The 25,869-nt window shown below is 37.8% G+C and overlaps 2 protein-coding genes across 5 annotated transcripts in view; both read left to right on the top strand.

Moving 5' to 3' along the window:
• The window catches only part of GFPT1 (glutamine--fructose-6-phosphate transaminase 1), a 59,695-nt gene extending 34,230 nt beyond the window's left edge, over positions 1–25,465 (top strand). For 2 of the 4 annotated variants that reach the window (XM_024133480.3, XM_007113007.4), the window contains 12 exons: positions 1,163–1,228; positions 3,124–3,229; positions 4,973–5,136; positions 6,057–6,152; positions 10,593–10,690; positions 12,743–12,863; positions 13,507–13,664; positions 22,062–22,176; positions 22,436–22,563; positions 23,660–23,827; positions 24,509–24,670; positions 25,309–25,465. In XM_024133480.3, the coding sequence (XP_023989248.1) occupies positions 1,163–1,228; positions 3,124–3,229; positions 4,973–5,136; positions 6,057–6,152; positions 10,593–10,690; positions 12,743–12,863; positions 13,507–13,664; positions 22,062–22,176; positions 22,436–22,563; positions 23,660–23,827; positions 24,509–24,670; positions 25,309–25,353 (1,427 nt within the window). In that variant the 3' untranslated portion in view covers positions 25,354–25,465. The remainder of the gene's footprint in view (positions 1–1,162; positions 1,229–3,123; positions 3,230–4,972; positions 5,137–6,056; positions 6,153–10,592; positions 10,691–12,742; positions 12,864–13,506; positions 13,665–22,061; positions 22,177–22,435; positions 22,564–23,659; positions 23,828–24,508; positions 24,671–25,308) is intronic. The other 2 variants (XM_024133482.2, XM_024133481.3) reach the window with 1 other exon arrangement.
• Positions 16,192–17,485, top strand: HUS1 (HUS1 checkpoint clamp component). The gene has a single exon (XM_055089217.1). It carries the CDS (start codon positions 17,020–17,022, stop codon positions 17,476–17,478), a length of 459 nt encoding a protein of 152 aa, XP_054945192.1. The 5' UTR covers positions 16,192–17,019; the 3' UTR covers positions 17,479–17,485.
• Positions 25,466–25,869: the final 404 nt, after the last annotated feature.

Raw genomic sequence — 25,869 nt, 5'->3', positions numbered from 1 at the left:
TGTTCTTGGAGTGAATGAATGTGCTGGGCCTGTAAAAATATGCTTATTTTATGGGGAAACATATTTTGACATTCTTTTTCTAATTTGTGGAGTGTATTTTGTCTGTCTGCTTTTGGCATTTAGAAAACTGCTTTTAATAATTTGTTTCTTTAAGATGTCTGAGATTTGAGGAAATAGTTGAAATTTTAAAGTTTTTTCCTTTGTTTTAAATTAAAATCATGTAGGATACATTATTATAAATAAGATGCCGAGATTAGGAAAAGAGCATTGTGTTTGCGTGCTAGGCTATTGTAGATTGACCTCTGTGGTAGTTATTTGAATAATTTAGCCTAATTTTTAACTGAAATATGTTTAAATGGATTTTGTTTTATGCATGACATTTTACGTTTATATTTTTACATGTGATACCTGATTGGCTTTGTTTGAATTTGGAGTTTTTTTAAAATTTACATTTGAAGTTTATCTTTTTAGCTGTACAAACTGGATCATTTTATTGATATAATTAGACAAAAAATGGTGTGTTGTTTTTGTTTTACTTTTTTACTAAAAGCTCTCTCTGTAGAAGACACAGGGAATGGTAAATTCAGGAAATTGAAACCCATATTATTAATGCATAATTCTTGGTTTCTTGAAAAAGATTTAGCAAAGTAATCTAAACCTATTCATCTTTAGATAGTGGCTGCTTTCACTGTTTTACCTGGAGCAGAAAGTTGTTTCCTTAAATAACCTTCAGTCCTGAGATGTGAGAACTTATTTTCCTCCTCCCCTCCCTCTCTTTTCAGAAAAAAAACTAGCCTACCAGTATAAATTTTGGATCCAGAGTTCCAGATTTCTGTTAATAATTCTGCTTGTGTATATACTACTTATGTGATGTGTTACCTTGTACAATGTCTTAGGCTGCTTTTAGAAGCAATGGAAAAACATTGGCTAAGGTCTTAAGAAGTTGGAAGAAAAATTTATTGTGTTGGAAGAAAAATTTATCGTGAGACATCTTTTTGAGATCAGGGGTTGTGTTTTAGTAACCCTGATTTCTCTAGCTCCTAGTAGGTAGATAATGTATGGCTCAGCAGAGTTTAGTTTAAAAAGTACAGCCTCTTATTGAAGAGGCTGTATAAAGGGGAAAACACTGGACTGGCTTTCAAGCATTTGCTATTTTCTCCAGGTATAACTACTGACCAAATAAAGCAAGATGATAATAATCGTTTCCACTTAAGTCAAATCAGAGGAGGTAAACAATAGATGGGAAGACATTTTACAGATTGTAACAGTCATATAGATGTCAAGTGGTAATATTCTTTTCATTTAAATAGGCAGTGATACCTTGAATTCTTCTGAATATTGTATTTAAATATACCCTGTTACTTGAAGAAGGAAATAACCAATATTTGTAGAAAGAATATGGTGAAACTCAACCCCTGTAGGACATTTTATAACCAAAGCTAGTTGTATTTAAACATTTTTAAATGTATGTGCTGGCCTATCCTTTTGCCTATTTTTTAATTCACCTTTTTACATACAGTAAAGTTCACTCTTTTTGATGTACAATTTCATGAGTTCTGTCAAGCACATAGAGTTGTATAATCACCTCCACAATCAAGATAAAGAACAGTTTATCCCCTAAAAAGTTCCCTCAGCTGACCCTCTGTAGTCAACCCTTGTCCCCATACCCAGCCCCTGGCAAACACTGATCTATCTTTTTATAGTGTTATCTTCTCTGGGATGTCATCTTATACTTGTTTTTTAAAGTGTGGTATCTTTTCTGCTATTGAATTTGGATGGAAAGAGCTATTTTACTTTCATGCCTAAAACACACCAAATAATCATGGATTGTGGAGAACTTTGAATGTATGTTACTAAGAATAATTACTATCAAGTTTTTATAGACATGCATTTTAGAGGATGGACACAATATGAGTTTTTACAAGTATCTTTATGGTATCCTCTGGCCATTGTATCCATTGGTTACAAGGTCTACTATGTCCTGATCTTAGAGAAAGGTGCTTTTTTGTCTCTGTGACATTTATATAGCCTTCAATTAATAGTATTTTCTGTATTTGGCAAATTTGTCAAACTTCATTATGCCTTCTAGTTTTGACTTCAGTTGTGAATAAGCAGAGAGGAAAAAAGTTCTTCATCAATAGCTTGACAAATTAAGTAGAAATGCCAGAATTCTAAAGTGCTAGAATTAAAAGATATTATCATTGCAAAAGGACTATACTTTATCCTGACATAAAAGTAATGTAAGAAAATCCAATTTTAAGAAAGGAGAGAGGTTCTGGGTTTATAGTTCCAGTCCTTAGCAGTAGCTGCCATGTATGATATACCATGGTTAGAGAGTTATAAGTATCTTTGTTTTGTTTTTAGATCAGAATTAGTGTAGCCTGAACTTTGACTTGTTATGCTGACTTACTGTTAAAATCTAGAGAAGTTTTGTTAGGAGATAATAAAAATATGCCACTAGGCTTCATTTTATTTTTCATTGCACAGTTTTGATATTTTTAATGTAATTTTAATGATAAGTTTAAGTATACAAACTTAAATGTATTAATTTCATTAAGTTTTGTATGAAGTTAAATTAAAATTAGGCTACACATACATTTAAAAAAGACTTAGTGACATTAATTATTTGCCTTTTACTTGGAAAGGAAATATTACATTATTATTTTTTTTTTTGCGCTATGCGGGCCTCTCACTGCTGTGGCCTCTCCCGTTGCGGAGCACAGGCTCCGGAAGCGCAGGCTCAGCGGCCATGGCTCACGGGCCCAGCCGCTCCGCGGCATGTGGGATCCTCCCAGACCGGGGCACGAACCCGCGTCCCCTGCATCGGCAGGTGGACTCTCAACCACTGTGCCACCAGGGAAGCCCCAGAAATATTACATTAAAGAACGTATAACACAGCACTGTATCTGCCACGCTCTCTTTAATAGTTGCTCTTTCACTCTATGCCCGTTGTTCTTGTTGGCTTATTGCATGGAAATAGGGTGATCTACCTGGCATTGAAAAGTTGCTGGAATTATTTTGCATTGCTATGCTTTTTTGTTGATTTTGTAGAAAATTATGTATATTTATATATCAGCCATGGTTTTCTACATGTGTGCTGATTCTGTTAACTCTATAATATAGGCAAAGATAAGAAAGGAAGCTGTAATCTCTCTCGTGTGGACAGCACAACTTGCCTTTTCCCCGTTGAAGAAAAAGCAGTGGAGTATTACTTTGCTTCTGATGCAAGGTGAGCTTCCTTGGTTGATTCAGAGAGAATTCTTAGTAAAACTGCTCATGCTACAAGAAACCAAGAAGTCATTTTGTATATATCTAGTCATGCTGTAGAGGAGAACTTTGTTAATTAAGGATGTGAAGGTGACCTTTTTGGAGATGGTGTTCTAGAATGTTTTTGCTCTCAATTCAAAGTATGTAGGTCAGTGTACAAAGAAGGGCTAAGTCCTTGAGACTTGTTCTGGTGTATTTACTCTGAGCTCGTGTTTTTTTTTTTTTCCCTCTTCTTTTAAGAGCCTTAACCCAGGTTTTATAGGAAAGAGAGATTTTAGATTGGAGAGTAGAATGGCTTAGGAGCATACCAATTATAGTGTAATTGCTAACCTATATTGTAGTTTTAATCCAATGTGGACACATCTTTTTAATTCAGAAGTAATTGGTAGCAAAATCACTTTTATATAGGAAATAGTATTAGACTAGGACATTTTGAGAGAAAATGCAGTGGGGATGCTTAGAGGCATTTATAAATGAAATTCGAATAGTAATGAGGATAAAATGGAATCACTCAAATCGCCAACAGGTATTTGAATCATTCATTGTGCCTGAAAGTAAGGGGATCTAAAAATGAATGATCATGCAGTATCTCAGTGAGAAAACAAGCTTCACTGTTTTCTAAATTTCACAGGTGTGTAGGGTAGGTAGTCGGTGCTGAGATGTGTCATTGCTGTCATTAGGTAGGTTTGTTACAGAGTTGATAGTTTTGGCTTAAATAATCTGGAAGTTGCAGAGGTGTCTCGGCCTCTCTTCATTCACTCATGCGTTCATGTTGAACACTCCAGCAAAGCCATGTGCTCGGCTCAGGAGATAATGGCGGGTAAGAATAAAAATATTACTTGTCCTTGAGGAGCTCTTCCTTAATGGGAGAGACAAATTTTAGTCAATGGTCACCAAGTATAGAATTCCAGCTGTGACATGAACTACAGAATGCTTATAACAGGGTGACTTAACCCTCCTATGGGTACATTTCTTTAAGGGAATGGTGCTTGAACTGAGAGTTAAAGAGATATTAGGAGTTAATTAGGTAAGGAGGTGGAGGGAAGAACAGTCATTCTCTGCAGATGGATCAGCCTGTGAGATCTTGGGCTGGGTGTGAGTGTGGCTGGAATAGAGAGAGGAAGTTTGGTGGGAGACAAGGCCAGAGAAAGAGGTAGGGGTCATGGTAAAGGCATTTTGCTGTTTTCCTAAGAGCTAAAGGGAAGCCGTTGAGTGGTGTGTTGGTGAGGGAGAAATCTTGATTAGGGTTGTCTTTTGATGTCCATTTTGGCAGAAATGGAGAGTGGATGGAGGGAGGTTAGAGGGAATGTGGGTGAAAGTTGGGAGGTTCCTGCAGTAGTTCAGCCAAGGGCTGATGGTAGCTTGAACTGGTTTGTGGTGGTGGACACAGAGAGAAGCTTTGGGAAATATTTAGGAGTTATTACTGGAGGAGTGGTGATAGGTAGGATGAGGAGGAAATAACCATGCTTTCTCATCTGATCTCATCAAATTGGTTGCCACAGAGTTCCTTTTCTTCATTGTCTGCAGTGACCACCCCCCTCCTTCATTTCCCTGTAGGGAATGGCATTGATGACCAGAAAGTTATCAGAGATATTGCAGGATGATAGACTTTGTATTTAAACTTCGTCCTTTTGTCCTAATGGTAGTTGTGTTTATAATAATCATCCTAGATTATTGATTGTACTGTCTCCTTGAACATTTTTAGTGCTGTCATAGAACACACCAATCGTGTCATCTTTCTTGAGGATGATGATGTCGCTGCAGTGGTGGACGGCCGTCTTTCTATCCATCGAATTAAACGGACTGCGGGAGATCACCCTGGACGAGCTGTGCAGACCCTCCAGATGGAACTCCAGCAGATCATGAAGGGTGAACCTTTCTATCCTGTTACACCTTGGTGTCCTCGATGGAAAGGATATTTTCTCCTTCCTGACCTGGTCTAGGAATCTGATAATACAGATTAGTGAAGGGATAACCCCAGAAAGGGGCATGATTCTTTGGAGAAATTATCTGCTGTTTTGACAATACTTCTTCAAACGAATTCATGGTTTCTTGTTTCTAACATGAAAAAAGAAATCAATTATTTAAGTGGTACTTGATGTTTTAAGATACTTTATAAACATAGTTTGTGTTCTATTCTTTGTTCCTCTCTTATTCTCTCAGTGCTTCAGTTTTCTCATATATGAAATGGGGATAATAGGATTTACCTCATTAAGGTTGTTTTGGGGATTAAGCCCTTACAACAGCGTCTGACATGCTTAGTGAGCTCTACATAATGTTTGCTACTATTAACTATTATGATTATGGTGATTGTGGTTTTTATTGTCCTTTCTGATGGGGTTGTGGTGAAAAACAAGCTAACATTTATTGCATAATGGCTATATGTCAAGTCATTACTATATTAATCCACACTACCACGCTATGAAATAGCTGCTAGAACAGATTATTTTACAGATTAAGGAATTTCCCAGAGCTGCTTAGCTATTAAAAGATAGAATCATGATTTGAACCTAGATCTGACTCTAAAACTTAAGCTTGTCCCACTCCCCTGTTTTTCTATAATTACATATTTTAGGTATGAAGTTAATAAAAGCATTTTTCTTCCTTGTTCATTTTTCTTCCCATTGGGTAAAATGTCATATATGAATATTGTTCTCTACTGCATGACCTTTCGTTTCATTTCATTTACTAAGATTATATTAAAGGAGATAGACTTTTAGTTGAATACAAATTTCTTATCCTTTGGCTTGTTAATTTTTGTTTTAATGATACAATTTATATTACTTTAGGCAACTTCAGTTCATTTATGCAGAAGGAAATTTTTGAGCAGCCAGAGTCAGTTGTGAACACAATGAGAGGAAGAGTCAACTTTGATGACTATACTGGTAATTACATGTGAATTATGTTATTATTTCAAAGTCTCTCATGGGGGTTAACATTGACAGCCTTATAGGATTCATTGTCCTTTTGTAGAATAGCTATGGCTGCCAGCCATCAGTGGAGCCCAGTCCTCTTTTAAAAGTCCTTCAGTGTGTGATTCCACTGGTATGAAGTGTATCTAGGTTAGTCAGATTTGTAGAGACAGAAGGTAGATAGTGGTCACCAGGGGCTGGGGAGAGGGGGAGACGGGGAGTTAGTGTTTAACAGGTATAGAGCTTCAGTTTGGGACGATGCCAAAGTTCTGAGATGGGTGATGGTCATGATTGCACAACAGTGTGAATGTGCTTAATACCACTGAATTGTACACTAACGAATAGTTAAAACGGTAAATTTTATGTTATGTATATTTTACCACCATAAAAAATAAGGGAGTAATAATAATGGTTGCCAGGAGCTGAAGGGACAGGGGAGTGGAGAGTGACTGCTAATGAATACTGGTGTTTTGGAGGAGATGAAAGTCTAAAGTTAGATAGTGGTAATGGTTGTACAACTCTGAAATACTAAACACCACGATCATACACTTTCAAAGGGTGAATTTTATGGTAAGTGACATACCTCTAAAATGGTTATGAAAAATATAAAAAATGCCTAGAAAGTCACATTTGAAAATTGTTGTCAGTTATGGGACTATTAGGGTGATTTTCCTGGAGAAAAAAAAAAGTCCTTCAGTGTACCATTAAGAACATTTAACTCCTTTTCAGTACAAAAACCCTTTATTGGGCACCTACTATGTACCAGAGACTGTTCTGAACACTGTGAATTCTCAGAAGAATGGGACCTGGTCCCCTTGTTGGGAAGCTTGCTGTATCTGTTCAGCCTAGGTTTTCTCTCTCAGTTTATAAATGAGTGAAGTGTGAACTTCCCAGAGGTTTTCCAGGTGTTTGCCTAACGCCTTATGGGATAACCTGTACCTTCCTGCCTGTTTAAGGTGGGGTGACAGTGCAGCTCTGGTCTTACTTCTGGAAGTTCTCTCTAGACCTTGTGTCGCAGGAGTTTCTGCACCTTGCTGAGATGAGCTTGAGATTGACTTTCTGTGGTCATAGGATATCCATAAACTATCACTAAATCAGATTTTTGGAACATTCTTCATGACCAGTTTAATAAACAGTTTAACAAACAAGCTTTGGGCTAAGCTTCTCAGTGTTAGGAATCAGTTTTGGAGAAATTATATCTGGTATGCAACAATCTTTTCCTGAATTTGTGTGTTATACATATAATATTAAGGGCCTTTTCTTTTATGTCACGTCCTGCTAACTGATAGAGAATGATTCTCAGAATAAATGCGGTTTTTGTATACTTTTCTTTTCTGGAGGCATCAGACTCTTTCTCAGCAGCAGAGATTTGTTGAAGGCTGAATTATAAGTTGAACATCTGGTGAACATGGTGTGTGGAGCACGATGCTAAACGTATCAGGGACTGTAGGAAAGTTATCACTGCTGCGATCTCCTTGAGGTTCTTAGAAGGGGGATGAATACATAATTAACTATTTAAAGAAAGGTAAAATATGATAAATGACATTAGAAACGCAGTTTAATGTTGAAATGTTTAAAGTTTAGTGTTGAATTTAGAGAAAGTAGAGAATGAATCTGTTTGTGGACAGGGGGCCAGGGAAGGCTCCATGAAGTAGGCAGGTGGTGGTTTAAAGGATTTGGAAGGTTTGAATAGGTAAAGATGAGATGGGAGCATTGCAGTTGGGTAGAATGCATTTGCTAAGAGGAGATAGTAGAAAACCATCAGAAATTAGTTTGTGAAATAATATGTAGTCCAGTTTGTCTGCCACATCTAGTACTTGAAGAGGGATAGAGAGCAGTAAGTCTAGGGAAGAAGGTGAGAGGAACTGCCCAGGAGGGCCGTGAATGCATTCTGTTGAGTGTGAAGGGTACCTCCCTTTGCAGAAATTGCAGAGCTGTTAGGAGACTTAGGAGCCAGGGGTGATCAGAGCTTTACTGAAGTGACCTGGGTACCAGTCTCCAGTGTGCATTGGAGGAGCGAAAGGCTGAGATGCAGTCGCCAGTAAGGATGTTGTCCCATCTGGGGTAAAGCAACAGGGAATGGGAGGGCAGTGGGGGGCCAGGAGAGAAACAGGAGCACTCCAAAGCAGGACCTGTTATCTGCTTGTGTGGGAGAGGGAGTTGTGGAAGGTGGTTGACCTGGAAGAACGGGGAGAGGAGCAGTAAATACTATTATGGTATGGAATGGAAATAAGATTAGGAAAAAGTTTTGTTTTATAAGGGAAAAGAAGGAGATAAACTTTGAAAAGTCATGATTTTAAAAAGCACTTTTATCTATGGTATGTGTTCCTCATAAAAGTTCTATAATATAAACAGGATTGCTGTTATCTTTTTTTGTTGTTAAGATAAGGAATTTGGGGCTCTGTCAGTTTACAGTCTGGCCAAAGGTCACACCGCCAGTCATTTATGGAGCCAGACTAGCCTCCAGTGTTCAGTGGTGTTCCCGCTCCATCCCACCCCTTTCCTCCAGACACTCCTGCTGTAGTAGTGGTCTCCCTTACCAGAAGTAGGAGTCTCTCCAAAGCATCAATTCAGACCATGGGCGACTCCTTCCAGAACTATCCCAAACGCCCCTCAGCCATCAGGGAATTTGCTAGGACTAATTTTAGGGAAATGCTTGTGACCAGCTAATCTCACTGTCTAACCTCCCTGTCCTTCTTGGTCATCATCTGAAATATAAGTCTCTCTGATAGTCTGTCTGCTTTATACTTAGTCATCTCCAAACTGATTTGCCTTTGCATGACTCCCTACCCAGCCTCTTAATGTTGTTTCCTTTTCCCCCAAGTCTTTTCAGTACCTGCCGAGGTCTGAGGCAGAGGTACACGAAAAGGAACAGCAAGAATGCCAGTCTGGCTGGGGTGGCCTGGGTGAGAGGAGAAGTGCTAGGAGATTAGGTCAGAGTGAAGCAGGAGGCAGGGCTTGTGGCCACTTGAAGGCCATATAAGGAGCTTGGACTTCATTCCAAAGTTACTTGGGAAGCTAGTGAAGCTTTTCATTGTTTTATTTTCTACTTAACTAGTTTCTTAAAATAGAGAAATATAACTGGCCCTCTCAGTATTGAAATTTAAAAGGAAGCATGTAAATTATTCAAAAATATAAAAAGCAAAACATATACCTTGGTTCCATTTTGTAGCTAGTTAAGGTAGAAGAAAAGAGTGGAGGAGATAAAGAGCAGGGGCAGAGTAGACAGACCGACGGTGGGTCAGGTGGAGAAGGATGCTGCCCACGGGCGTGCTCACTGCTCTCATCAGCCAGACGCTGAACTGTCTGGTAGCCACACAGTGCCTTGGACAGTATATTCACTTGGTAGGTGCTCAGAATATTAGTTGAATAATTGAATGAATGTTGGATGAAAATTTCTCACAGGTAGAAAACTAGCCATGTGTAGAAGGACCCATAGACAAGGCACCCTTAGCAGAACACACACGTGGCTATAGAGACAGAAAGAGGACAGACTCATTGGAGGGTTTTGTGATCAGATTTATGTTTTTAAAGAATCCCTCTAAAAGATCATTCTGGCTGTGTGTGGAGAACAGGCTCTAGGAGGTAGAGAATAGAAGTTAGGAGAGTACGGCTCTTGTCCAGGGGAGGGATGTTGGACTTGGCTGATGATGTTGGAGGTACAGTTTGAAAGTGGGGCTCGCAGGACTTGCTTGTGCAGTCGCTGTTGAGCAACCAAGGATGGATGACCCTGCCGTTAGGTGAATGGGGTGGCATTGACTGAGATGGGGAAGACTGAGAGGAGAGTGGTTTATATTGTGTTCAGAGCACTGTTCTGGGCATGTAATGGAGGTGAACACAACTAAGACAGTTTTTTTCCCAAGCAGGCTTACTGAGCTATAATTAGGTATAATAAAATGGACTGTTCTTAATGTATAATTCAGCGAGTTTTGACCAACTTCCCCAACATGGTCATAATCCTAAACAACCTGTACAACAATCAAGAGTTAGCACAGATCCTTCACCGGAAAAATTTCCCCAAGCCCCTTTGTAGTCAGCCCTTTCCCCACCTCCAGCCGCCAACATCTACTGATCTATTGTCCGTGTCCCTATAGTTCTGCCTTTAAGATACCTTTTAATCGGAAGAGAGGAATGTAAAAATGACCCAACAGGGTAGGATGTGGTAGATACTGTAGTTGTGTAGGCGTGTCAGGGGGTGAGGAAGGTTAGTTACAAGTTGGGGGTGGCCAGTTAACTTCGGACTTACTTAGTTTACATTTCAAAACGAGAGAGAACTGTGCTTCCTAAGAGGAATATGAATGATTTAAAACAGCAGTGTTGTTTCCCAGATTGGCATTGGCCACTCATGAAAAGCGATTACCTGTTTCATATGGATCTTTCCTAAATAATTATATCCACAAACTTTTATTTCAGTGAATTTGGGCGGTTTGAAGGATCACATTAAGGAGATCCAGAGGTGTCGGCGTTTGATTCTTATCGCTTGTGGAACAAGTTATCACGCTGGTGTAGCAGTAAGTGGCTTCTTAAAATTTTAGTTGTGTCATTTTGGGTATTAGAAGATATCTGCAGATAAACAGTATCTCCACTAACACACCATGTAAAACTATTTTTTGTTAGAACATCGTGTTTTGTTTTCATGTTGTGATGGCAAAAATCAAGAAGGTTGGGGAGAGAAATTTTAATAGCTACTTGGAATTATTTATCAATGGATCATCTGCTTTAGAAAGGTTCTTAGATATACAGGTAGACCGCCTGCAACTAACTTCATGAAAGGCAAAGAGTGGAAAGTTCTTATGCCATCCTGGCCTTGCAGTCCACAGTGCATGCCTACTTCTGTTAGAGCCATCACTGGGTTTTGTGTATCATTGTTCACTTGCCCCAGACAGATGGCTGTGTGAACCTCAACAGGATTTTATTTGGTAGGCACATTTCTGCAAAGGAAGGAAGTCTTCTTTTTGATAGACTTTGTTCTTTAAATTGTTATTTTGGAAGCTGAAATTCTGTATCAAAGATGTGTGTTGGTTGTCAATATAGAAGCCTAGGAATTTAACAGTCTTTTAGTCTAATAAATCAGATCCACATGTAGTTTCCCTTGTAAAGAGACAGGTTATGTGCTGTTGATGTCAACTCCTGTAAGTACAGAAAACCCTTACACACTCAGTTTCTACTTTTAGGATTGATTTCCAAAGTTCATGACAGTAATTTTTTTATTTGCTGGGGCATAAATATTAATTATCTACACTCGTGGGAGCCATTCATTTGACGAGTGAGTGAAACTAGCTGGTCACTCAACCCTTGCATCCCAATAGACTTTCTTCTTCTCTAAAGCACCCCGTTCTCCCTCCCCTCCCCACCCCCCGCCCCAAATTACATGGTCCTAAAAAGGAAAATCTGTGCAGTTTTGAAGGGAAGAGTTGTTAGAAAGTGATTGTTTTGAGCACTGGAAAAAAAAAAGAATGAATTAAAGACATTAGTGTAAATTAAGGGATTGCCTAATTTAGTGGTGGCTTAGATCTATTATCGAATGAGCCCTCTATTCAGAAATACAAAATTTTTTTTTTTTTTTTTTTTTTTTTTTTTTTGCGGTACGCGGACCTCTCACTGCTGTGGCCTCTCCCGTTGCGGAGCACAGGCTCCGGACGCGCAGGCTCGGCGGCCATGGCTCACGGGCCCAGCCGCTCCGCGGCACGCGGGATCCTCCCGGACCGGGGCACGAACCCGCGTCCCCTGCATCGGCGGGCGGACTCTCAACCACTGTGCCACCAGGGAAGCCCTAGAAATACAAAATTTGATTAAATGTTTCATTCAGTGCTAAGCCTGAAATGTGGGGCATAAATTATATATATGCTGTGTTAGGATTCTCTAATTTGAGAAGATGTAAGGGTTTTGTTTTGTTTTGGGTTTTCTGGTGGATGCTGAGACTACTGTAGTTAACAAACAAATATTAGAAATCCTGTGTGGTTTAGCATACAAAATAGCATCCTTGAATTAATTCTAGCTAGGTTATCTTCCCCCTACACTACCCTCCATAGTACAGAGTTTGAAAATAGTGATTTTTCTTAAACAAGATTTTTAAAGTATATTGACTTTTTTTGAGAAAAAGCATTTTTTATGAATACATAGTATTTCTGAAGTGTTTAATTTTTCATTCCATGTTTATGATACATCTGTTATTATCATTTGAAATTCTCAGTGATTTGGTATTATATGAATTGTCATTTAAAGATTAGGAATTGGGAAGTTAGAGTTAATGTACAAGCTAACTCAGAACAGTGCTTTCTCCACTTCTCAAAACATTTTATACATGCATTTATTTATACATGCATTGATAATTGTCTAAAGAGACTTGTGCTAAAGTATTAACAGAGCTTGTCTCCTGGGTGGTGGGATTTTGGTTATTTTATTTTTTTCTGCTTTAATCTCTGTTGTTTGTATTTTCTAACATTGCGTTATGTATCATTTTTATAATCAGAAAAAGTGAAAACTATACATTGAGTCTGAAGAAGTCCAGTGAAAAAGTATTTGATGTAAAGTTGTATGACCAAGTCATCTTTTCTCTGCAGACACGTCAAGTTCTTGAAGAGCTGACTGAGTTGCCTGTTATGGTGGAGCTAGCCAGTGATTTCCTGGATAGAAACACCCCAGTTTTTCGAGATGATGTTTGCTTTTTCATTAGTCAGTCAGGTATGCTAATTTTAAAGACTTAAAGGAGAGGAAAGTCATTCTTTCTAACAACTATAGCATATGTTGGCAAAACTGATATTTAAAGATAAACTGGTTATTGCAGATAACTTGACAAATATAGGTTTATTTTGATGTTATGGAATTCTTAATGAGTTAGTAGAATCAACACATTTTACACTCAGAAGAGCTGAATTTTTAAAGACAAAGAAAGAAAGACGATCCTAAGAAGTCGGATCCTATTATTAAAAGTTTTACAAATTTATTCTTTTAAGTACATGTTTTAAATTTTATTTAAAACAAATGAGGGGAAAAGGGAGGGAGCTATGAATTGGGAATTTGGGATTAACAGATACACACTACTATACATAAAATAAACAACAGGGACCCACTGTATAGCACAGGGAACTATACTCAGTATCTTGTAATAACGTATAATGGAAAAGAATTCTGAAAAAAATATATATGTATAACTGAATCACTTTGGTGTACAACTGAAACACTGTAAATCAACTATACTTCAGTTAAAAACTAATAATAAAACAAATGATATTGTTGAAAGAGTAGTCAGTTTTCTGTTTTTGCATCTAAAAAACAGCATATGTTGACTGCTCTGTGTGTTACTTTTGTCTTCCTTTTTACCCAGGCGAGACAGCAGATACCCTGATGGGTCTTCGGTACTGCAAGGAGAGAGGAGCTTTAACTGTCGGGATCACAAACACGGTTGGCAGTTCCATATCAAGAGAGACAGACTGTGGAGTTCACATCAATGCTGGGCCCGAGATTGGGGTGGCCAGCACAAAGGTAAGGTCTTGACTTAGTTCTCATGTGATTATTTACATAATCATAGTGTTGGTGAAACAGACTAATCTGTATTTTATATTTCATTTCTTAGCACTTACAGAATTCATATTGTTTACTAATCGTAATTATCGTAAGCCTTAAGGGTCAGTAATAGATAAAACACTTGTTGTCCCCCTTCCTCACACTCATCTTAAGAGTTTAAAAGGGACAAGCATATATAATGTAAAGTTCATTTTGCAAACGTCTCTTCTGATTATCCGCATTCAACACTTATATTCCTCCTGCTGTGTGGGGTGGGATATAGTATAATGCCCCCTCTTAATTAAGTATAGTAGGGAATTAGAAAAATAACAAATTAGAAACACCCAGCTTAAGTCTAATAATTTTTGACATTTTTATTTACAGGTTTATACTATCCTAATAAATGTGCCAAAATATACACACTCCCTTTGAAAGTTTGTAAAGAGGAGTACACTTTTGGTGTAAAATTTGGCTATTTAAAAAAATAAATTGAGTATTATATGACAATATCTGTTTCTCTTTAGATGTACATCTGTGGAGATTTAAAAGCACCTTCATTTTCATTTTTAAGGCCTAGTGAGACTACTTTCCTCTTTGAAATTGGGATATGCAGAAGTTTAGTACTAGTAATAAAAATAGGAATCTTAGAAAGTTATATAAATGCAAAAGATGTTCTCCACAAATATATTACTCTTTATAGTTTCACAATTTCAGTTTCTTGTCTTTTTCTGCCAAGTCTAATATTTGTTACTGATTGTTGAATAAGATGCTTAGGTTTTGGTGGATTTGAGTTTAATTAAGGGAAGATGATGTTAACATATACAAACCACATTTGGTTCTTTTTCCATTTAAAGAACCTCATGGGGAATTTTTTTGTGGAAAAGTTATAATTCTTAAGTAAAAACTCTGAGTGAGGTTTTTGTTTCTTGGTTACTTTGATATTGCTAACACTATAATTTACAGAAAACTGAAGCCTGAATTTTCTCCATGTGGTGATTAAAACATGTAAGATATTTGTGCTTGGGTTTCCATTCTGTGCCTGAATGAATAAACAGCTGCCCTCAGCAGCAGCTTGTGGATTCTTGGAACAGTGTCCAGACAGACAGCTTTGATCAGGGATTAGAATCCCAGACCCTTCATTCAAACACATTTGAAGCACGGGCTTCAGTGTGGCATGTGTGGGATGTGGGATCATACCACTGAATGGAGGCTATTGACTTATCTTTTTATTGAATCTTTCTTGATCTGTGAGCTGCCAGGGGAAATGCATTTTTTTTAAATTTCTAATTGTATCATTCATGAAAACTTAAATTTTCCTCAATGTTTTATTTTAATATTCAAACCTACAGCAGAATTAAAATAATTTTACATGAATACCTGTATACCCATCACCTAGATTCTGCCATTAACCATTTTTCTACAGCTTTATTGAGGTATAATTTTCATACCATAGTATTCACCAATTTTAAGTGTATATGGTTTTAGTAAATTTGGCTGTTTATCACCACAGTCCAATTTTAGAAGACTTAATCACCTGAAAAAGTTCCTTTGTCCCCCTTTCCAGTCAATTCCCACTCCTACCCCTCAGCCTCAGCCTCAGGCAAGTATTGCTTTCTCTTGCTATATTATTTCATTTTCTAGAAATTTCTTATAAATGGAATTGTATAATACATGTCTTTTGTATCTAGCTTCTTCCATTTAACATGACATTTTGAGATTTTTTCATGTGTTATTTGTATCAGTAGTTTTTTTTTCTGCAAGTCCTTTTCTAAAATCTTTTTGTTTTGAAATAACTATAGATTTATAGGAAGTTGCAAAGATAGTAGAGAAGTCCATGTACTCTTTACCCAGGTTCTTCCAATGGTTACATCTTGTATAGGAAAATAAGCATCTTTTTATAGTATATACTGTAATTCTTTAAAAAGATGACTCCCTGAAAAATTTTAGTATTATGGCAGCTTAGTCTTAGTTTAATTTTTCTTGGATTCTAAAGTAATTTTGTTTTCCTTAACTGCCATAGACATTCTGGGCTTGGAGTTATTTAAAAGTTTTGGGGTGTTTAGTTATAGATCATTTCTGAATGGCAAATATAAGTTTATATGTTAATGGGTGATGAAAGAAATTCTAATTGATCCTGATCCCTGGGCTCCGTGATAGAGCTAGCATAAGAATTCTATAATCTTGATGATTAATTCCCAACTTTGCCTGAAAAACTGTCAAGGTTAGAGAGATATTATTAAATTTCTCAGAATGTTTGACCATAGACAATTTGATATTTCTGTAGAAATCGATGGGTGTAACTGTGCAGACTCAGTAATTCGTGTATGTTATTGCAGGTGTTTAGAAGTTCACCACAGTACTAACTTTTGTTGATTTAAAAAAAAATAAACCAATATAACTTCTATTTTTGGCTGAATAAAAAGTAAAACCAAGTTGAAAAGTTCAGAGTCAGCATTGTCCTGGTAAATTCTTTCAAACCTCAGTAATTCTAAATGTGATGTGTAGCTTATTTTTTTCATAATTGGTTGCCTGGTATGTATTGATGAAATGAAAACAATGAAATTGGAAATTAAGCTGAATGCAATAGAAAAAATAAGTGCATTAAAGTTACTCTGTTTAATATTTGCTTTTAAAAACCAGTGCTGAGATGTTTTAAGTCCAAACAAAGACGCATACTCTGTAGAATAACATTTTTTAATTATGGGCTGGAGGAACTAGAATACTCATTATCTGATCATTTTGGATTGGAAACAATTTAGGTATCCCAGGAGTCCAAGATATTGGGTCTCTCCCTCTGTCCTGATAGTATATTTTGTGATTAATTGGTTTATTGAAAAGTAAACTGCAGTAGAAAGAAGTAGACTGGGAAGGACTGGAACTTAGAATACAGGTATGATCGTTAGACTGGAGACAAGGGACTGCAAATCCACTTTAGTGCTAAGGGGAAAAAAATCCCAGTCTGCCAGTGGAACACACAGGAGCACAGGGACAGGTAGCTGTGGAGGAATGTATGAGCACCTGGTAGCTGGGAGGTGCAGCAGGAGGAAACAGGGAATCTAATTTAACTATTGGGAGGGTAAGGAGCATTAGCAGACTGTGATTTTATTGTACAGGAGGCTCATTATCCACATTATGACAGGAAAATATTCACTCATGACGTGATCCCTTATCCAGGGAAGAGTAGTAGAAATTTAGCATATAATCTACAAAAAAGCCCAGGATGAATGATTCAAGTTAAAATTATTCATAGCACTGTAGCTGACAATATCACAGTAATCCTAGTGATTAATAATAAAAATGTAGGTGTGGTCCCTGGAGCGGGCCGCGTCGCGCCATGAAGTTTTGGGCTAAGCTCGTGGATGCGGCCTGTCTGAACAACTTCACGCGAGTCAGTAACATGATAGCCAAGCTTGCCAAAACCTGGACTCTGCGTATCAGCCCGGATAAGTTGAACTTCGTCCTCTCTGACAAGGTGGCCAATGGAGGGGTGAGCATGTGGTGTGAGCTGGAGCAGGAGAACTTCTTCAGCGAATTTCAAATGGAAGGTGTCTCCACAGAAAACAATGCGATTTATTTAGAGCTAACATCGGAAAATTTATCTCGAGCCTTGAAAACTGCCCAGAATGCCCGAACCTTGAAAATCAAGCTGACTAATAAACACTTTCCCTGCCTCACAGTTTCTATAGAGCTGGTGAGTACGACGGGAGCGTTTCTGAAACTTCCCAGAGGATTCAAAAGTAGTTACAAGCCTAGGCTTTCTAACAGTATGTGGAAAGCTAATTGGTTTTATTAAAGTGAAAGATCTGCACATCAGTATTTGTTTTCCATTGGCGTCAGGTTCTCCTCATATTTAAATAGCATTGTGATCCCATAATATTCAACGAGGATACTGCTTTTCCTATGAAATAACACTTCTGCATCTTTCTTCTCATATCTGCGTATCCCAGCATCTACATTTCTTTTACTGGTTTTGTCACCTAGTCTAGAAAGCATGGTTTCTCTCCGTTTTCACTTTTGAAGCATTTGTGTGTCCCTCCCTTCTCCCACACCTCTGCACATAGACATTAGGAAGCTCCTACAGTTCCTTGCTGGACAACAAGTAAATCCTACAAAGGCCACATGCAATATTGTGAAGAACAAGATGGTTCATTTTGACCTGCTCCATGAAGACGTCTCCCTGCAATATTTCATCCCAGCGTTGTCGTAACCCCACCTATGGGATCAGGGAGCTCAGGGACCTTGGTCTGGACCCGAAGAGGCCGTAGGGTGATGTGTTCTAAGTCATTTGTCTCTGTCCCCACAGCAATGAAATCCTATGTATTTTTACTTTTTTTTTCCTTTCTATAATATTTTAACTAGAAATTGAATTAATGAAACACAGTTGGATAAACATTTCTTCATATTATTTCTTTATTCTTTCTGCTTTGTTTTGCCTTTAAGACATTGAAAAGAAAAGTTAAAAATTATTTATTCAGACTTTAAACTTTCTTATTAAAGTTGTAAAAATCAAAAAAAAAAATAAAAATAAAAATGTAAATAAAAACCTCAAATGCCTGGAACATAAAAACGTTTCTTTAAATAACTTGAGTTAGAACCATATCAGAATTGCCATTTAAAAAGACTTATTAGAAAAAATAAATATAATGAACAATATGGGTAAAAATTTAGATAGTGTGGCCAGAGTGATAGAGGTAAGTTGATAGCATTAATTGCTTCAAAAAGAAAATGAACTGAGTATTGAACTCAAAAAGGTAGAAGAAGGAAACCCAATGAAGCAGAAGGAGGCAAATAATAGAGAAAAATAGATGAGTGAACAGCAAAATAGAAAGCTTCAGCACCTTTATCTTGGTGGGCCTTAGCTGTTCTTCTGGAACCTTCCTAGGATTTTATCTGTATTATTGCAAAGCAAAAAGGGTGCCCTTAGAATCCTTCTCAACATAATGTTTCACTGTGACAACCAGTAGGTAAGGATTGACTCTATATGAAACGTATTTGCTATCCCTATTCTAGAAGTTCTATCCAGTTTAGTAAGAAAAATTAAAACAGCAGGAAAGGAGGAAACAAATTCTTATTTGCAACTGATATGATTGACTACCTGTAGAACTTAAGAAAATCAAATCAGAAACTTCTTAGAATGGATAAAAATTCATGTAAGGTGCTTTATAGAAAACATATATAAAATAGAAGACAGAGTAGTGAAAATCACTGATGCTGAACAGAAAAAAGAAAAGAAGAATGAAAAGAAATGAGGACAGTTTGAGAGACCTCTGCAATAACATCAAGTGTACTAATATTCGCAGTATAGGGGTTCTAGAAGGAGAAGAGAGAGAGAAAGGGGCAGAGAATATATCTGAAGACATAATATCTGAAAACTTCCCTAACCTGGAAAAGAAATAGTCATCCAAATCCGGGAGGCCCAGAGAGTCCCATACAGGACTTACGCAAAGAGGAAAACACCAAGACACATTGCGATTAAAATGACAAAAATTAGAGAGACTGTTAAAAGCAGCAGGGGAAAAGCAAGAGATAACATACAAGGGAACTCCCATAGGCTGTCAGCTGACCTTTAGCAGAAACCCTGCAGGCCAGAAGGGAGTGGCATGTTTTATTTAAAGCAATGAAAGGGAAAAACCTACACCCAAGAATACTCTAACCCAGGGGTCCCCAACGCCTGGGCTGTGGAATGGTGCTGGGCTCTGGAACGGTGCTGGTTTGTGGCCTGTTAGGAACCGGGCCGCACAACAGGAGGTGAGTGGCAGGCAAGTGAGCGAAGGTTCGTCTTCCATTCCCATTGCTTCCCATCACTCACGTTACTGCCTGAACCATCCCCCCCATCACTTGCATTACCTCCCGAACCCTCCCACCCCCCCACCCCCCACCCCCGACCGTGGAAAAATTGTCTTCCACGAAAGCGGTCCCTGGTGCCAAAAAGTTTGGGGACCGCTGCTCTAACCAACAAGGCTCTTGTTCAGATTTGATGGAGAGATCAAAACCTTTACAGACAAGCAAAGGCTAAATGAGTTCAGCACCACCAAACCAGCTCTACAAGAAATGTTCAGGAAATTCCTCTAAGTGAAAAAGAAATGGCCGCAACTAGAAACATGAAAATTATGAAATGAAAAAGCTCATCAATAAAGGCAAACATACAGTAAAGGTAGGAAGTCATCCACCCACAAAGCTAGTAGAAAGGTTAAAGACAAAAGCAGTAAAATCATGTATATCCACAATAAGCAGTTAAGGGATGCACAATACAGTTAAATGTAAAATATATCAAAAACAGTAATCATGAGAGGAGGAGAGTACAAATGCAGGGTTGTTAACATGCATTTGAAATTAAGAGACCAGCAACTTAAAACAATCACACACACACACACATATATATATACATATTGCTATTTAAAAACCTCACAGTAACCACAAACCAAAAATCTATAATAGATATAAACCAAAAAAGGAAAAAGGAATCCAAACAACACTAAAGATAGTCGTCAAATCACAGGGAACAAAATAAGAAAGGAAAAAAAAAAAGACCTACAAAACAACCCCCAAACAAGTAACAAAATGGCAATAACATACATATCATTAATTACCTTAAATGTAAATGGACTCAGTGCTCTAATCAAGAGAGAGTGGCTGAATGGATACAAAAACAAGACCCATATATATGCTGCCTATAAGAGACTCACTTCAGATCTAAAGACACACAGACTGAAAATGAGGGAATGAGAAAAGGAATTCCATGCAAATGGAAATCAAAAGAAAGCTGGGGTAACAATACTTATATCAGACAAGATAGATTTTAAAGACTGTTACAAGAGACAAAGGAGGACACTACATAATGATCAAGGGATTAGTCCAAGAAGAAGATATAACGATTGTAAATATATATGTACCCAGCATTGGAGCACCTAAATACATAAAGCAAATACTAACAGACATAAAGGGAGAAATCAACAGTAACACAATAGTAGTAGGGGACTTTAACACCCCACTTAACATCAGTGGACCAGTCATCCAGACAAAATCAATAAGGAAACACTGGCCTTAAATGACACATTACACCAGAGGTACATAATTGATATGTGTAGAGCATTCCATCCAAAAGCAGCAGAGTACACATTCTTTTTAAGTGCACATGGTACATTCTCCAGGATAGATCACATGCTAGGCCACAAAACAAGACCTGGTAAATTTAGGAAAATTAAAATCATATCAAGGGACCTCCCTGGTGGTGCAGTGGTTAAGGATCTGCCTGCCAATGCAGGGGACACCCACAACTACTGAGCCCGTGTGCCACAACTACTGAAGTCTGTGTGCCGCAACTACTGAAGGCTGTGCACCTAGAGCCTATGCTCTGCAACAAGAGAAGCTACCTCAGTGAGAAGCCCGTGCACTGCAACAAAGAGTAGCCCCTGCTCGCCACAACTAAAGAAAGCCCGTGCACAGCAATGAAGATGCAACACAGCCAAAATTAAGTTAATTAATTAATTAATTAATGGGAAAAAAAAAAAAAGAATGAACACAACCTGGGGAATCCCCTGGTGGTCCAGTGGTTAGGACTCCTTGCTCCCATTGCAGGGGGCATGGGTTTGATCCCTGGATGGGGAACAAAGATCCTGCAAGCCATGCAGCATGGCCAAAAATAAAATAAAATTTAAAAATAGAATAAACAAAGAATAGCACAACTTATAAAATTACACTTACTAATAATTTTCTTAACAATATAAAGGAAAAAAATAGTAAAAATCAAAAGTAATTACTCACAATGTTATTAATAATATGTTATTAATGTAATTATTCCTGTTAATAAGATTGAGGCTTATTCTTATTTCTATTTACTTTTCTACAGTTGAACTTTAAAAAAATTTTTGGCCAAAATTAAAAAAAAAAAAAAGTAGTAAGAACAGGCAATAGACAAAAGTGAAAAATCAAAGAGAAAACTAAAAAAAAATCCGACAAAACCAGTGCAAGTACATTAAGGAGAGGTTTTCAAACCCTTGTTTTTGATTTACATTCAAAGTTTAATTTGGTTATGCACATACAGATTTACTCTCTCCTTACCTTCCTTTGGTTCATTTCTCTTCCTTTTTTGAGGGTACTGTATTAGGGATTTCATAAGCATCCACTGCATTACAAGGAACTTATATTTGGTATTTGGAAATAAAGGTTAAGTTATTTGCTCAAATTCGGAAAAGGAGAACAGTGGTAGATTTCCTAAATACTGGTTTACTTTGCTGCTACTAATGCTGTTTTTAAAAAAATATGCACTTAAACCAGTGGGAATTTTTTTGTTTATTTTCATCTTTTTAAATTAAAAATTCCAGCTTCTTAAAATGCAACTGCAACTAATTCTTCTGCTTTTTTGTGGTATTTCAGGCATACACAAGCCAGTTTGTATCCCTTGTGATGTTTGCTCTTATGATGTGTGATGACAGGATCTCCATGCAAGAGAGACGCAAAGAGATCATGCTTGGATTGAAGCGGCTGCCTGGTATGAAGATACTCACACACTCTACTTGTTGTCTAAGGGAGTGGGAAGTACATGGGTGAAGCTGTGGCTTGTACCTATTTAGTCAGCAAGATATTTTTACTTTACACCTGTGCGTTTAAAAATCCCACAGTGATAGCACAGAAGATTAGAAACCTTGGTCTTTTATCGGTTGCTACCCATATGTTATTATTATTATTATTATATTGGTTTAGTTTATTGTCCTCTTTTCATAGATTTTGCTAATATTACTTCTTAACAGATTTAATTAAGGAAGTTTTGAGCATGGATGATGAAATTCAGAAACTGGCAACAGAACTTTATCACCAGAAGTCAGTCTTGATAATGGGACGTGGCTATCATTATGCTACTTGTCTTGAAGGGGCCCTAGTAAGTCTTCTCACTTACAATTTCAGAATGTTGACTTATGGACCTGGCACATAGCCATACTTTTATTTATTTATTTTATTTTTAAAAATTTATTTATTTATTTATTTTTGGCTGCATTGGGTCCTCATTGCTGCATGCGGGCTTTCTCTAGTTGCGGCGAGCGGGGGCTACTCTTCGTTGTGGTGAATGGGTTTCTCACGGCGGTGGCTTCTCTTGTTGCGGAGCATGGGCTGTAGGGTGCGCAGGATTCAGTAGTTGTGGTACACTGCTTCAGTAGCTGTGGCTTGCGGGCTCTACAGCACAGGCTCAGTAGTTGTGGCACATGGGCTTAGTTGCTTAGCGGCATGTGGGATCTTCCTGGACCAGGGCTCGAACCCGTGTTCCCTGCATTGGCAGGCGGATTCTTAACCACTGCACCACCAGGGAAGTCCCAGTCATACTTTTAGACTGAATGAAATAGGTGGAACTTTCACAAAAGTGCCTTTATATTTATGCATTCTGATTTGTTTACCTTGAGGTATAACAGAAAGTATAACAGAATACTTAATTCAAAAGTGAAAATCAAGAAGAGTACATTTTAGCATGATACCGTGGGTTTAGCAAGTAACTTGGGTTATTTTTTTGTCCAAATATGAATAAAATAAATATTAAGTTCTCTAGGTGTGAGATTTAATTGAGGTCAAATATGAAGCAATTGGGAGATCAGTTACAAAGAAATATGAGTACATTCATGATAGTCTAAACTCTTCAAAAAGTCCTTGTGGAGTTCTAAAACTTCCACATAGATGGCCGCTGGGCCTGCGCGTCCGGAGCCTGTGCTCCGCAACGGGAGAGGCCGCAGCAGAGGGAGGCCCGCATACCACAAAAAAAAAAAAAAAAAAAAGTCCTTGTGGAGTTCTAAAACTTCCAAATAGTTGTTGACATTATATTTAGAAATAATGATCAGTTAACCTATTAGCTATATTTGCACATCAGTGATCCTTTAATACTTTTGGATAAATAGACAGGGACTTCAGACGTCAGATGTCCTGTGTAATATTTAAAGAATGGGTTTTTGAAAAACAGACTGAAGACTAATCTAGTTTCTTCCTATTAGAAAATCAAAGAAATCACTTACATGCACTCGGAAGGTATCCTTGCTGGTGAGTTGAAACACGGCCCTCTAGCTTTGGTGGATAAGTTGATGCCTGTCATCATGATCATCATGAGAGATCACACCTATGCCAAGTGTCAGAATGCTCTTCAGCAGGTGGTTGCTAGGCAGGTAAGTCAGGAGCTGCTGTGAGGACACCTTGGGGGTTGAAGAGTTGGGTCACTAAAGCTTATTTGAATTTTATGACATTAAAGTGATAGACCAGTACCCATCAGGTGGCTTACAAAGCATGCTTAGGTTTGCATGTGAGTAATCTGAGGTACTCAAGAGTTTTGACAGGACCTAGCCCATAGTTCTCATAATACCAGAACCAAGATCAAAATGAGGTCTTGGTCTCCAAGTCCTGTCATCTTCAATTAGTGTATGCTGTTCTCTTTTAATTTAATATTGTTACATGTGTATTTCAGGAGGAACTAGACTTTACATTAATATTACTGGTGCTGTGCTTAACTGAGTTTTCTTCAGATCATTTGGCTTTGTATGTAAATTTCCAAAGATGTTAATCTCTAGTCACAATGTAGTGGTTACAGATTTGGGCTTTGAAGGCAGGTAGTCCTAGATTTAAGTACCGAGCCTGGTATCTGTTAGTTGTGTGAGTTTAAGAAAGCACTGAATCTTACAAAGCTTCTGTTTCCTTGACTGTGAGTGAAACTTACCACATGGGATTGTGAGTTTAAATAAGCCTGTGTCAGTGAGGCCACGTGTGAATCGTGCAGTGCAAAATTTGTATGTTCAAGTGTTACAGCCCTGCTTTTGCTTAACCAGTGATTGCGAGTGTGATTTCTTTCCCAGGGCCGGCCAGTGGTGATCTGTGATAAGGAAGACACTGAGACCATTAAGAACACAAAAAGAACAATCAAGGTGCCACACTCAGTGGACTGCCTGCAGGGCATTCTCAGCGTGATCCCCTTACAGTTGCTGGCCTTCCACCTGGCTGTGCTGAGAGGCTATGATGTAAGTGATGGACCACTTTGGGCTGGCTTTTCACCCTGGTACATTTTGATAGTTTCCTTCTAAATTTTTAGCAATAGAATTTGAGAATTCCCTCATACATATCTCTGTCACTTGTTATATTTCCATGGCCCAGTTTGTAGGTTACATCCTAACATTTTCATACCCATAGAACTTGAAGGAATCTTGGACGTTACCTCCATGACTGGAGATTACCTGTTTTCTTTCTGTGTTTCTTAATGAGGTAGCTATTGGAAATTCTTTATTTGGGACTTTCTCACACACTGTAGGACTCTCAGCATTCCTGGTCCCTCATTCATTGTGACAACCAAAGTGACAATCAAAACATCTGCTCTTATACGTTTCTAGTGTCCCCTGAGAGGGATGCCACCTCATAGAGGACCACAGGAGTTTTTCATGTGCCGAACTGGCTCCTTTGGAATTCTTTTTCCTGATTTCAAGTCTTTTAAAGATATATTACTATATTTTCTAATCTAATTCTTTGTAATCTATAGTAAAGATGGTTAATGAACATGTTTTCTGTTTTATGTTTTTTATAGGCAAAAATAATTTGCTTATAGCCACCCCCCCCCAATATATGTATAATCTCTCAAAAATTGCTGGGTTTTTTTTTTTTGCAGGTTGATTTCCCGCGGAATCTAGCCAAATCTGTAACCGTAGAATAAGGAACATCTGAAACTGGGCGATTAAGCAACACAAGACACCTTTTGTATTTAAAACCTTGATTTAAAATATCACCCCCTAAGCCTTTTCTAGTAAATCCTTATTTATATATCAGTTATAATTATTCCATTCAATTTGTGATTTTTGTGAAATTACCTCATATTTTCCCAGTAATTTGTGAGGGAGTTTGAATAATGGAATCTATATTGGTATTGGTGTCAGAAAGAGATTTAGCTCTCATTTTCATTAAAGGATGCTGAGTGTTGGATTTCTGGGCCCTCCACTTCAATCTGAGAGGCGGCCAACGAAAGAATAGTGCATTTAATTGGAATATTTAAAGCCAACAGCAATGTACTTGGACATTTAATTCAGTTTTAAAGAGAAGATGCTGTGATTTATTTTGAAGTTTGTTTGTTATTTTGTTTTTAAATCAAACTGTAAAACTTAAAAACTGAAAACTTTTCTTTGTGGGATTTCTAAGTTGTTAACCTTAGTCTCTCAAACTTATTGCCTGTGAT

This window comes from Physeter macrocephalus, chromosome 12 (genome assembly GCF_002837175.3).
Source record: "Physeter macrocephalus isolate SW-GA chromosome 12, ASM283717v5, whole genome shotgun sequence".
In the NCBI taxonomy this organism is placed as follows: Eukaryota; Metazoa; Chordata; class Mammalia; order Artiodactyla; family Physeteridae; genus Physeter; species Physeter macrocephalus.
This window is presented reverse-complemented; position numbering and strand designations above follow the sequence as displayed.